Source organism: Macadamia integrifolia, chromosome 9 (genome assembly GCF_013358625.1).
Source record: "Macadamia integrifolia cultivar HAES 741 chromosome 9, SCU_Mint_v3, whole genome shotgun sequence".
Taxonomy (NCBI): Eukaryota; Viridiplantae; Streptophyta; class Magnoliopsida; order Proteales; family Proteaceae; genus Macadamia; species Macadamia integrifolia.
This window is the reverse complement of record NC_056565.1, coordinates 10,358,415-10,372,779: the sequence shown is the minus strand read 5'-3', so window position 1 is coordinate 10,372,779 and position 14,365 is coordinate 10,358,415. Positions and strand designations below refer to the sequence as shown.

The 14,365-nt window shown below is 38.8% G+C and overlaps 1 protein-coding gene and 1 long non-coding RNA gene across 3 annotated transcripts in view; one reads left to right on the top strand and one right to left on the bottom strand.

Moving 5' to 3' along the window:
• LOC122089402 (glucosamine inositolphosphorylceramide transferase 1-like) overlaps positions 1–8,881 on the top strand; it is a 10,443-nt gene extending 1,562 nt beyond the window's left edge. Inside the window, exons 3-4 of the mRNA XM_042659104.1 lie at positions 6,613–6,780; positions 6,900–8,881. Of these exons, the coding sequence (XP_042515038.1) occupies positions 6,613–6,780; positions 6,900–8,588 (1,857 nt within the window). The 3' untranslated portion in view covers positions 8,589–8,881. The remainder of the gene's footprint in view (positions 1–6,612; positions 6,781–6,899) is intronic.
• A 1,719-nt stretch (positions 8,882–10,600) lies between these two features.
• LOC122089802 lies at positions 10,601–12,883 on the bottom strand. 2 transcript variants are annotated; one of them, XR_006143350.1, is made up of 2 exons: positions 12,598–12,883; positions 10,601–11,303 (listed from the first exon to the last, which is right to left on the bottom strand). It is a non-coding gene; the product is annotated as an uncharacterized LOC122089802 (long non-coding RNA). The 2 variants fall into 2 exon arrangements; XR_006143351.1 differs by having other exon boundaries at positions 12,602–12,883.
• Between the last annotated feature and the right edge of the window lie 1,482 nt (positions 12,884–14,365).

The window sequence follows — 14,365 nt, the reverse complement described above, 5'->3', positions numbered from 1 at the left end:
CCCACCCAAAAAAATTAAATAAATAAAAAAATAAAAATAGAAAGAAGAAGAGAGGAGAAAAGACAATATGTAGGTCCTGAAGGTGTTCTTGTTTCTCAGACGTTTTGATCTGAATTTCTGGGTAAATAAAGCATTATGAGATGCACTTCTGCAAGAACATGATGATATATTTGCTTATGAAGCTTGTTTGACTATTATAGTGAACAGAACATACGTTCATGCATGTATACCTTGATGTAGTGTCGACGGAAAACCACGGACCCATTAAATGTATGTGAATAGCGGTGGCTGTTATACCTTGATGTAGTTTCCACGAAAAGTTTAGCTTTCTTTATCTTACTGGTATCAAAGCTTTTGCTTTCAGATGCTATGGGACAATCATCCAGTTCTAAGGCTAAATATCAGTCACTATTTAGTTCTATTTGATCCTCGAGTGAGATTCTTCTCACTTACAGATACACGGAAGGAATGTGGTGTGTAAAGTGGACCTTGGGAAAAGCATGCAACCGAGTTAATTGGGGTTTCTAAAACTATCAGAATGCATGGGATTTGGGAGTCAGTGGATGACTGGATGGGATGGATGAGTGGCTTCTCTCCCCTATTCACTCTTCATCATCATTAACATGTCTTGCAAAGGCTAAAAAGAAGTTAGGCAAGGGAATCCTTTTGTCTCCCTTCTTTACAATGGTTGTGGATGCCCTGGACAGATTGTTGGAATGGATAAAGAGCTAAATCTGATATAAGAGTTCATATTGGCAAGGGGATTTGTACAGTTGTCATACCTCCAGAATGCAGACCATACTATTATATTCCATGAAGCTCTAGATGAATATGTCCAAAATCAAGAGGTTACCCTAAGTGCTTTGAAGTCATTGTAGGAATGGAGATTAATTTGGATAAGAACTTGGTAACAGAGATAAATATGAATATGGAGGTGTAAGCTCTTTTATGGAGGTTCTTGGTTGCAAGGTGGAGTTGCTATACTTGGGGTTCCCTTTATGTTAGCCCATAACCTTTGGATTCTTGGAACCTTGTGATGGATAACCACATACTGAGTAGAATTGCATCTATAAATGTTCCTTTTCCCCCAATCCTTTAGTGAAACTGTTTTTTTTTTGGCATTCAATGCCCTTAAGAAAGTAGTAAAGGCATTAGAGGAATTTTACGAAAACTGAAGTTAGACAAAGGGTTTATCTTTTTATTTTCACCCAAAAAAAAAAAAACATTAACAGATTTTTGTGTGAGTGATTTTGGAAATATATTGTTATTTAAAATGAATTGGGTGAGTATTATGAATTTTTTTCTTGAAAGGAATGTTTCACTTTTGGCCTAGTGGCTGTGGAAGTTCCCTATTGAACTCTGCAACATTTGGTACTATGTTTAGAACAAAGTATTGAATTCACAAGAATGATTTGCATTTTTCTGCGTGGATAGAGTTACTTTGCTGAAGGAGCATAATTCAAATCCTTGATAAGTTTGTCCATCCATTCAATATTTTGTTGTCAGTGGAGATAAGTTTACATTTTAGAGGATGGAGTGCACCTCCCATCAGATTTCTAATTTGTTTAGTGACTTTTAAGAGAGAAGTCTTTTAGTGAGTGTTTTTTATGCTGGTCTATGTTGAGATTTGGTGTCCTCAGGTTTTTGAGAAACTTGGAGGTATAGGATGTCATATTACACTTTTTCAATACTGTTGTTCAGTCATCTGAATATCAAGATACTTGGTGGTGTTATTCGGAGTCTAGAATAGAATCTATAGGATACAAAAGCTGGATCCACACTAAGAACGAGGATCAGATCAAAGAGCTTGAAGACTAGGGCAAAAATCCAGGTTTTAATGCAGTTCTGTGGAAAACTCAGTTATTCTGGTAATTACCAGACGGTACCTGATCCTCAGTAAAATTTGTGAAATTTCAGAAACAGAAGGGAAAAATAGATGGTAAGTAGAGGCTGAAAAAACTCAACTGTAACTTGTTAATGACTCCATCCTGAACTGTAACTTTGGGGAAGGTATCAATATTACCTAAAGAGTATACTAAACCAGTAAACTATAAGAGATTAGAAGGAACGATTGGACCGGTAATAGGAAACCAGAAAACCAGAAAACCAGAAAACAGAGCATGAAAATTAGGCCTGTTGATGAGAGTAGAATAACAATAAGCCATAGACAGAATTCTTGAGAAAATGCAAATAAGAAATTAGCCACAAATTTTGAGGGAGCAAACTAGTTGGTATCAGATGAGATATTGTAGATTTAAGCAAGCTGAAACTTGACAAAAAAAAGAAAGAGAAAAAACAGAGGTTCGACCCGGTATAGAAAAAGAAGGAACAAAAGCAAGGGAGAAGAAAAATAGGACAGAAGAAGATTGGAAGATCACACCCGTATTGTAGGAATCAGAACTGAAAGAAATAGAGAAGGGAGATGATGATCAGCCAAAGCAGAATTCAGCAGAACAGCAACTTGAAAACTCAGAAATCACTATTCATTCAATTATGTAATCGATTTTTGGGGGTGCTTACTTATATGTCTAGCTGCTTGCCAAACCAACTTTGTCTCACTTGTGGCTCCTTATTACAATCTAAAGCTGAAACAAAGTTTAAAACTAAACTAGTCTCAGATCTTTCTACCATACTTCTATGTTCCTATGATGACCCAAACACGGGAATCAGACCTACCTATACCGGTTGATGACCAATTAAAAATGGCTTCAATTACAATATTGACCCTCCAATTACCCCTAGAAGACTAAACTACCCCAGCTGGAACCAATGGCCAAATTTAGGCCTGGCCTTCCGAACTGGATCGTGCTTACCCAGCCTGGCCTCTGCATCTGCATCACTTGTGCTTGGGCCCTTGAACCTAGGAGTGGGTTTCCGCAAAATCCTTTCTTTAAGTCCTTGTTCTTCATCCATCCTATCCTCCAGCTTTCACCTATGAAGAAGTCCTTTGGAAGATCCCTGCTTCTAAAGGCAAATCTTTGTGATGGAAAGTAGATAAATAAACTCAACATGTAAACCTAAATAAAGTAATAAACAATGGTTTCTGTTGTTAAAATCCCTTCATAAACCCAAACTGATATCCTAAATTTTCTGTCAACTACTAAGTTTGAAAGTGACCTCCGCGAAGGATCTCTCATCTCTGTGGCATAAACTGAGCTGATACTCTGGTCCACTAGTTTCACAAATTAGTGTGAGTTTTTGGTCAGTCTTTCTATAATCCCACTGTGTGACAAACTAGCTTGGTATAATGTATTATCTAATCAATAAGGCTCCTGATATCTTATTCTTGTAAATAGAAATTGGTACTTGTTCCTTCATCTATCTGGAATTTTCTTCAATATATGGATTCTGTTGAACAAATTATTTGACTAGGATAAGCCTGTCTCCCATGCATTTCTAAACTCAATTGGTACGCTATCTGTTTCTAAGGCCTTTCCTACATCCATCTAAAGCAGGGAAAAGATGAGGAATGATTATGTAGATGGTTTCCAATCCTACTGCCTAGTAAAGTGGAGAGAATTCTTGTAAATCATTCTGAATAATTGAATTTAGAATGGTTTCAAACCAACTCGCCTTGGTCTCCTTGTTGGTCAAAATTGAGTAAAATTTGGTTGCCTTATCTTAATCCCTTAGCTTCATCCCTGTTGGTAATATTGCAATTCTTGACAAGATACTACGTTAGGTTTAGGGTTTAGCAATTTTTCTCAAATACACTTCAACAGCAAGATCTCTAGAAAACAGGTCAAAATATTACAGTGTGTGACATTAATTGGAGGCTTTTATGGCTAGGAAGTGTTTTCTAGAATTCACCTTGCTGGTTGGTTGGTTGGTTGGTTGTAAATGTTGAAGTATAGTAACTTCTATCGGAAGAATGGAGAAACAGAGAATTAGAGCATGTTTTGTATCACTCCTTTGGAGTGATTCTGGGGTTTCTTTCAGTTCTTTGAATCAATTTTGAGCAGAATCACATTCAGGACAATTTAGTTCTCTAAGCAGTCCTTCAAAGAAAAGGATATTTGCTTCTCAATTCCAGACCATATGTCAAGGTACTTTCATTCCAATGTCCTAAGAAGTAACTTAATTAATTAAAAAAAAAAAAGTGACCTGTCAACAAATTGTGTATGATTATAGTTATTAAGGCGTCGCCTTAGTAGTGCCTAGGCGCTAATGCATTTTATGGGATTTAAGGCGTTTGTCGCCTTATTGGTAATGTAGTGTTTTATTTATTTATTATTTTATTTTATATTCCATTTCTATGTTTTCTATTGGCTTGTGTGCAAAAGTCTTGTAAACTGCGTCACACCGAATCACATAAAAGGAAATAATAATTGAAAGGAACCCTCATAGTCTCACAGGTCTTGGCTTAGGGTTGAAAATGAAACCCTTGGCAGCGGCGATTATCTCCATTGATTCCGGCTCCAACAACATTTTGCGGCTACCATGGCTAGGCTGGCTTCTACTAGTGGTGGCTAGTGCTTAGGCTGCTATTGCCGCTGCTGCTTCTGTTGCAAGTCTATGATTCGAAGTAAATTGTACATCTGTTGATATAAGTTGTAATTTTGTGATTACATGACTATGTACTTCTCCTATCAAAAGCAAGCACTTTAACAAGCCAAATCCGATGGCTCTTCTAGTTGATTAGGAACTAGTATCCACTCTGCAGTTTTGCTTCCACGTTGATTCTTCTGTATTCTTTGTTCTTTCTTCCTATTGCATGATATGTGAAAATGTTTGAATTCTTCTATATATTTATTGAGATTGCTATTGCTATAATAATCTGTTAAGTGTCTATTGATTGAAATTGCTATTACTGTAATGGCATGAATCTTTAATCTTATTTAGCTTATTAGAAAAATTAAATAATTTTTAAGTATACTATTTGTGCCAAATAAAATGGTTACATTAAAAAACAACACTAGAACGCTTTATCCGATAAGGCGACGCCCTATGCCCGCCCAATCATCAAAGCACTCTGAAAGACCCTCAAATGCTTCAGTCGCCTCACCGCCTTAATAGCTATTAGGCCACTAGGAGTGCATGGAACCCACCAGCGATTGAAGGTATTTTGATCATTTATGACCTTGCGGATGTGGGGGCCACTTGCAGGTCCTAGGGTTTAGAGGCTTTTGTGGGCATGGGATTTGTTATGTGGATTGTGGGACCCACTTAATGCATAGGAGTGTTTCATAGTTTTAGCTTTTAACATGAAAAAAACCTTTTAATAGACACTCGAAACTCAACTCCTATGATGTCATAAACTGCGCAAAATCTCAATGCAGCTTGAAAGACCTTACTAAAGGGAAACCCTAATTATGCATTTCTAAACAGAATAGAACACACTCCCAAAATGATTGTTTGGTTTTGTACCTTAGGTTAGTAGTGTATGTCATACCCTGCTCTGAGATATAGCATATTTTACACAAAATTTAGTATTAAAACATGAAATTCAATGAAACAACTGAATATAGAAATGAAGAAAAATGATTTAATATTACACAATGTCAAAGTGTTACAAGTAGTCAAGTATAAGTGTACAACCAAGGGTAAAACACCCCTATGAAAACCATTCCTCCAACTCTATGTCAGTACCACATAGAGTTCTGGGAAGGCTCAAAACCTTCGGGGGAAATCAGTATACCTCTAAGTTTGAATCGTACACAAATCTTGCTGAAATGTGGTAAATCCTTGCTCTAGATGTGTTGCTGTAGTCCCCAACACTTTATTCCACCGAGAAATGTAGGTAATTTGGTCCAGTTTTATGGCTTAGTTTGCTACTGTCCTTGTTATTCTGAACTGCATCATTTCCTCTACAGATTCCATGCATTTCAGTATATTTTAACCACTAAAACCATATTGAGTCCATTTCTTTGGGAAGTTCCCCTTCCATCAAGAAGCATGTTACCCTCAGGTTATGTGCAACTACAACAAATCAAATTGGATTATCAATACACAAATGTATAACTCCCCAGGAATTTCAATTGCGCTTATATTCATCACTGTAGGAATTGGGTTCAAGCTTTCCCTCTGGCTTATGTTCTTCATGTAGTATAATTTCATTTCCTCCTCTCTAGGACTAAATTTTGAATCACATAGTTGTCCAAATTTTGATTCTGTACTTCTCCCCGAGTCAAAAACAGTTCATGGGTAAAAGTTTTTCTGAGGGGAAGGGAGGAAAGAAAAAAAAAAAAAAAAGATAAAAGATTTTCATGACATTAATTCTTATGATAAATTTTAGTGCCTTTAGGATAGTATCTGAGATTGATGTAGAATTGCAAAATCATATTCAGCTATGACAAAGAAGATTGACAAAAAATCGAAGAAAAAAAGGATATAAAATGACAATAAAATTCTTTCCTTTTCTACATAGACAATGTAGCCGAAGCAAGATTATAAAAATAAATTTCTATCTTTAAAATCTTAGAAGTCTTAAACTGTTGCTCTTCTTTCTTCCTCTCATTAACTTTTTCATTCCTTGATTATGTTTCAAAATCTGAAGTTATTTAATCTTATGAATGAATTAGCTCAAGGTCTTTGGTTATATGTAATTTCATTTGTGCTTTTTCTGATACATTTCCTAACACCCTTTGCAACTGAACTGCAAATGTGATTCAGGGGGATACACTTTATTTGTTTTATGAGACCAAGAACTCTGTCACCTTGCAAGGAGACATTGGGGTTGCAAAAAGCATGGATAAGGGTGCAACATGGCAGCAATTAGGCATTGCCTTGGATGAGGATTGGCATCTCTCTTATCCTTATGTTTTCAGCTACCATGATCAAGTAAGATGAGAACTTTTGTATTATTTGTCCTAGTTGCGGGGCTGTTCTACAGTCAACTCCCTGATCTTATGTTGTTTTTCAACTCTTGATAACTTAGCACTGAGGTATTGTATTGGCAGATATACATGATGCCCGAGGGCAGTCAGAAAGGGGAACTCCGTCTATATCGAGCTATTAACTTTCCTCTGCAGTGGACACTGGACAGGGTCATCATGAAGAAGCCCATAGTGGATGCATTTGTTATAAAATATAGTGGTAATTACTGGCTCTTTGGGTCAGATCACAGTGGTTTTGGAGCCAAGAAGAATGGAGAGTTGGAAATCTGGTATAGTAGCTCACCACTGGGTCCTTGGAAACCACACAAGCAGAACCCTATTTACAACACTAACAAGAGCTTGGGAGCTCGGAATGGAGGCAGGCCATTTATATACAATGGAAACCTCTACCGCATTGGTCAAGATTGTGGTGCAACATATGGGAGGCAAGTGCGTGTCTTCAAGGTGGAGATTCTTAATAAGGATGAATACAAGGAAGTTGAAGTTCCACTGGGCATAGAAGTGGCTAAGAAAGGCCGAAATGCTTGGAATGGTGCTCGTTACCATCACCTAGATGTTCAACAGCTAAGCTCCGGAGAATGGGTTGGGGTAATGGATGGAGATCGGGTTCCTTCAGGAGATCCTGTTCGTAGATTCATCGTTGGTTCTGTCGCAGTGGCAGTTGTAGTTGCACTCGTTGTACTAGTGGGGATGCTGCTTGGTGCTGTCAAGTGTATTTTACCCCTCAGCTGGTGTCCCCATAGCTCAATGAAAAGAAGTGATGCTTTCTCAGCCTGGGAGTGGGAGCGCTTGCATTTGTTCTCTTCCAAGCTGAGGCGATTCTTTACTCGTGTGAACAGAACTAGTACTGTTTTCAGAGGCCGGATAAAGCCCGACACCTGTGCTGGAAAAATTTTCCTTTCCTTAATATTTGTCGTAGGGGTGGCACTAATGTGCCTGGGAGTTACATATATTTACGGTGGCAATGGTGCAGAAGAAGCCTACCCATATAAGGGATCCTATTCGCAGTTTACACTATTAACGATGACTTATGATGCTCGACTATGGAATTTGAAGATGTATGTGAAACATTATTCAAGGTGTTCGTCAGTAAGGGAGATTGTTGTGGTGTGGAACAAAGGGCAACCTCCTGAACAAAGTGAGTTTGACTCCGTTGTGCCAGTTACGATCAGAGTAGAGAAGCAGAATTCACTGAACAATCGATTCAAAGCAGACCCACTGATAAAAACACGGGCTGTCCTTGAGCTTGATGATGACATCATGATGACATGTAATGATGTTGAACGAGGTTTCAGGGTCTGGCGGGAGCATCCTGATAGGATAGTTGGATTCTATCCACGTCTCATTGATGGGAGTCCATTGAAGTACAGGGATGAGAAGTATGCCCGAACTCGTAAGGGGTATAACTTGATATTGACAGGGGCTGCTTTTATTGATAGCAAAGTAGCATTTGAGAGGTACTGGAGTGAAGCAGCAAAGCCAGGGAGGGAGGTGGTAGATAAGTATTTCAACTGTGAGGATGTGCTTCTGAATTTCTTGTATGCAAATGCCAGCTCGTCACGGACTGTGGAGTATGTAAAGCCAGCATGGGCACTTGACACATCAAAGTTCTCTGGGGCTGCAATCAGCAGGAACACACAGGTGCACTACCGAATAAGAAGTAATTGTCTTCTTAAATTCTCACAGATGTACGGGAGTCTGCCTGATCGGAAATGGGGATTTGATGGTCGGAAGGATGGTTGGGATGTATAGAAGGATTCTAATAGCAGGTCACATTAATCACCTTTTTTTTTTTTTCATTTTTGTTTTATATTCCTTTTCTTGTAGTTTTGCAATCTTTTTTCTTTTGTATACTTTTTCCATTTTTCCTTTACTTCCCTTTTCTTGCCACTTCTGGCTGGTAAGGTCATATATGCATATATTGTTCTTGTTCTGCATTGCCATATTTAGGTATTTGCCTGGAGTGTCACTTGTCTGTAACATGGTAATCAGTACAGAACCAACCAGTTGTAAGCAAGAAGAATATATATAGGTGTTTTGGCAAATTTGCAACTCTTAACTTATAATTCAGGATATTAGGGTAACTGGGTTGCTATTCCCATGTTCCAGAGGATCTGCTTATGACAAGAAGGTTGTAACTAAAAAATAAAATAAACTGGTCATTTGAGGATCTGTATAAGGAGTGATGTAAAAGCAACTACTGCATATGGCATGTTAGATGGGATCCAAATTTTGTGCAAATGTAGATTCCTAGGTCCTTTATTCACGTACAAGTTTCAACCAAAAGGGAGCTATCTAGTGTTAAAAAAGAGTTTTGAAAATCTAGGACTATGGGAGAGTTCACAGTGGCAGCTCAAGGAGCATGTCGAAGGGAAGGATTAAACTGTAGTCTTCTTTACTACCGGTACCTTCGTCACTCTTAGAGTCTCACGCAAGCATTAAAGATGTTGGGGAAGTCTCCATTTGTGCATTGTTTAGGATATTCCTATGATGAAATCCTTCTCCTCGTATAACTTTGTACATGTCAATAGAGAATGGGATGGCCCATGCTATTTCTAAGTGGGCGACTTCTTATCCTCGAGGTGGATCATGGGAGGCTCCTTGTTCGAAAGATCTTATGAACATTGTATTGCCTTTTTTGTCAAAGCATGATTAATAAAATTATCTTTGTAACAAAATAAAATAAAATAAGGTATTGGGAAAGAGACCTTCGAACCTCAACTGATTAATTATAGTCATCTAGGCAGTGAAATCAAATAAGTATAAAATTACCTAATCCACCCCTCTTCGGGTTAATACACCCTATGTTAAAGGGTACAAAAGTAAAGTCACAAGACAGATGAATATATTTAAGTATTGAGAAAAGGAGTCTTGTAATTCCCTTTTTCGATATCTCTCATCATCAAATATGTGTACTTTTTTTTTCTCATTAAATATACCATTTTGCTCTTACTATTGATTTGAGGTATAAGATGCAATATAAGCGGGGTAATGTGTAGAACATTCTACCATAAATATTACTCAATATACGAAAATCTTATCTGTTACCCCTACTTGCCCCACCATTGTTCTCCCAAGAATTTCTTAAGGAAATCGAAAGAATATCAATGAAATATGCAACTAGGGTGCAAGTTTAACCCGATGAGCCCGAACCTACCTGTCTACCAAATTTTTCAAAGGCATGGCTGGGCTTTTGATCTTGTTGGGTGGGCCAGGATTGGGATTTCCATGTCCAAGAATTTAATAAATCTCATTGATTTAATATATTAAAGATTAACAAAAAAAGATTAAACAATATTTTATTTTATTTTTTTTGTAAAAAAAATTTAACATAAAATGACAAAAACAGGGCAAAGCCTGACTGCATTGAACCCATCAGGGCTGGCGTAAAGATTCCATCCCAAACAACTGGCGTGGCTATCCATGCCCAATTATAATATGGGGGAGTGTTTTCAAGGTGGAACATAGGGGCTGTGCCCAAAAGGTATGCAAAATGACCACCATGCCTTCTTGGTCGCTAGGGGTGTCAATCAGTCGGGCCGGGCCGATCTCGGTTGGTCCTAATCGGGCCTGGTGGTGTGAAATTCTTGCACTATGAACGCCCGTTTGCTGAAACGGGCCTAAGTTTGAGGGGCATGGTATGGTTTGTAATTGGGCCGGTCGGTGTCGAGCTTTAATCGAACTATCTTAAACGGGCTCCCCCCTAAAATCCATTTTTAAGTGGATTAAATGTCCAAAAATCTTCCATTTGAACATAGTAAAAATCACCCAAAAACTCTCCACAAGAATTGTTTACCCTTCATTCACTCGGATCCGGCTGGTCTGTAGTACACTTTTGTGCTACATGATTTGTAGCACAGCTTAGCTTAGGTGATAGATACATGGTAATTTTGAATTCAATGGTGATGATATCCGAGGGAAGAGGGAGACATCTATACATGCGCTACACGATTTCTTCTCTCTGCTTTATGCTCCGCCGGTGATATCTCAGGTCTGGATTACTTCAGAATCCCATCTTGTGCTCGCGACATTTCTTTCTTCGAGCCCGTTCCTGCGACTGCATTTGCTTTGCAATATCAACTCCCTCCTTCCCCTTGTTCTATTCTTTGAGCCGTCTCAGGAGCCTCCGATCCCTCCTCATCCTACTCATCCTCTTCTCTAGCTCATCAACATCCATCTCTTCATCACTATAATCCTCTTCAACAGTGGCCTCTGGTTCACCTTCAGTGGCCAGATCTCCCTCTCTTGATGGAGCAGACATGAAATCAGGATTTGCGCAAAATCCCATTTCTTCAAAGATTCCCATCATCACTGATCTACAGTCGAACAACAAATCCAAGCTTTTTACAGAAAACTCAGTTAAACTCACTCAAGTTCTACAACTTCACGTCTCTCCCTCTTTGATTGCAGGGCCTACTGACAAATCTCACTTGGAACAATTTTTCAGAATCAGAAATTGATCTCTCCCTGAAAATAGACAAGTAAATTAGAACTAAAATTACTCCGAGGGAAAAAAAAACCTCAGAAACCATAACTACTTAAGATAATTTTACAAAAATAGAATGACAATGAAGGGGTTTTTTTTCTTTTCCTATGATAGTAGGATTAAAATTTAAGGACTAAAGATAGAATAAACACTACAAGTGTAGAAAAGGAAACAATAAATTAAATCTAGCCTAACTAAAAGAAGATGAAAGGTGTAACTGCTCTCAAGAAGGATCACGAAGAAGAATCAAATGGATTCCATCCATTAGAGCAACAAGTAGCTGTCAGATCTTTCTATATAGCAACATTAACCAATGACGACGCAACCCAGAATCTCCAGTGAATTTTACGACAAATCCGTGTAAAAACGAAAGACACTATGAAAAATTTTGACTGACCTCCAGCGACTTGGGTATCAGAAGAATGAATTCTTAAACTAAGGGCCCGTTTGATAAAGTTTCCAAAAACGCGTTTCTGCATTTTTCTATTTCTAGAAATGGAGAAACGGGGTAAATACTGTTTGATAAACCTGTTCCGTTTCTCATGTTTCCAGAAACATAAATTGAAATTTATATTTTCAATTTATGGTACAAGAAACAGGATTGACGAAACAAGTGTCGTTCCACGAACCAAAATTGCCAATGTAAAAACACCCCTGCCCGATAAAAAAGAGCGCCCTATTCACTCTCTCTTTTTTCCTTTATCCCTGTTGTTGCACCACGACAGGAGAGCGTCCTCCTCTGCTCAACCCGATTGTTACCTTCAAGATTCGAGAATCAACTACCCAGCTCCCGTGAACACTACAGAGCCATCCATTACCAGCGATTCATCCTCTGTCCTTCGCCCTGCCTCACATTCGTCTAGCTCCCGTGAACCAAGAGAAGAGAAGAGAAATTGCAGGTTTGTTTGAAGTTTGGTTTTCTAAAATAGCCATTATGATTTCATTTTCACAATAGAGACCATGGTGGGAGGGAGAGAGGGCAAAGGCAATCAACGTGGCTATCCCAACCCAACTCTCATGTTCGTAAGAGGATTGGTATCTCATTCTCTTGAATCGCTTTCCCTTAACCATTGCTTACTTCCGTTAGGCCTAGGGTTTCCTCAATCCATCTTCTCCTTTCTCTCTATCTTTCGGCATTTAGAGTTCTCTATCTATTTCTCTGCTTCTGCCTCTGGAAATACTATCCTTGAAGGCAATCTCAAGTAATAATAAAGAATTGTCATGAAGAAATCGAAGAAAAATTGTAAGAGAGAGGAGGGGGCAAATCAAATTTACCTACCCAAGTGTTGCCAGCAACCCAGAAGCCGTGGCTCCAAACCTCACACCGATTTCTCCCCCTTTGTATGCTCTACTTCTTCATCTTCACCTTCTTCTTCCCCTCTCAACGACATCGCTGCTAATTGCCTTCTCCTCATTCCTTACCACCGTCGTCGTCGTCATCATCGTTTGCATCGAGGTTTGTCCAATTCTCTCTGCTGCTGTTTTTTTCTCCTATTTCTTATTTGTCTAATTGCTCAATTGAATTGTAGTCTTTCATTGCATCCAAAAGAGTTCACTTGTAAGTCCCCAACACTCCCATTTGCAGAAGAAGAGACAAAGAAACATTTCAAGAAACAATGTTTATCAAACACCCAAAATTCCGTTTCTGTTCCTAGAAACGGAAATTTATGTTTCTATCGTTTCTTGAAACATAAACGATAGAAACATTATCAAACAAGCCCTAAATATCATCTCAAGTAAGAGGAACAGACTAACACCATACCAGGCATCGTTGGAGGGGAAACGGTAATCCAGACTGGGGATATCTCTTGTGGAGCAGAAAGTAGAGAGAAGAAATCGGTGCAACGCATGTATAGATGTCTCCCTCCTACCTCAGATATCATCACCGTTGAATTCAAAATTGCCACATGTCGATCATCTGGGTTGTGCTACAAATCGTGTAGCACAAAGGTGTGCTACAGACGAGCCTGATCCTCATTTACTCCCTATTAAAAATCTCAAAGGATCATATTTTATTTTATTATAAAGTTGGATGTAGTACTGTGTTCAACATCATCTATCATAGATTTTTATTACAAAGTCTTTACTATTATTTTGTATTAGTAGTGTCAAAATAGGTCTTATGGCAATTTTTAAAGGGTCAAGTCGGTCGAGCTAAATGGCTCGATTCAAACAGGCCTCTTAAAAGAGTCGGGCCGATCGGGCGCTCAACAGGCTAGTAGCTTGCACTATGAACGCTCATTTACACCTGACACATTTATTAAATGGGCCGATTTAAATCAAACCTTAGGCAAATCGAGCTTGATCAGGCCTACCACTGCGGGCTCAAGATTGACACCCCTATTGGTCGCTCCTTACATACTTTCTATGGGGCTGTTATGTCCCACCAGAAAACTTTAATCCTAATAAAATTTAGGGTATGTGGATAGAGTGATCCATAAAACGGCCGGCCAAAAAGGTCTTTGTCTGCTGAAATTGGGGTCCACCACTCTCCAGTATGAGAAAACTTGGAATTGTCAAGTAAGGACCGAGAAATTTTACTAATAAAAAGAAAGGAAAGTAAAAGCACAGGTGGCAGAAGAGGAGTGGGTTCTCCAATCATGAGCAGCAAACTTTTAGGGTTGGGAAAATAACCTCTATCATTCAATCCCATGTGCCTCCCGTCCCCGTACCCATCCATGTCATCCATCCATATCCATTCATCATTTACCCCCACAATGGCCCTAGGCCCATAATCCCGTAGTATATTTATTTTTAGGGTAATTTACAACGCCACCCCCTAGAGAATGCCAATATTATAAGGACACCCCCTCTCTTTCACCAAATTGGACTCGGACCCCCTGCCGTCAGTCAGTGTTACAAAATACTTTGAAATGACGTTTTTGCCCTTATGAGTAAAACACTGGTAAGTTACCCATTTTCATTATCCCAAAATACCCCTCTTTACTTTTTTACCATTTCATTCTCCTTCTCTCCTCTACCAAAGGTTCAGATGAGTTCCAGCCAAGATAAACAGGACAGTCGCCGGCGAGTTTTGCCGTGC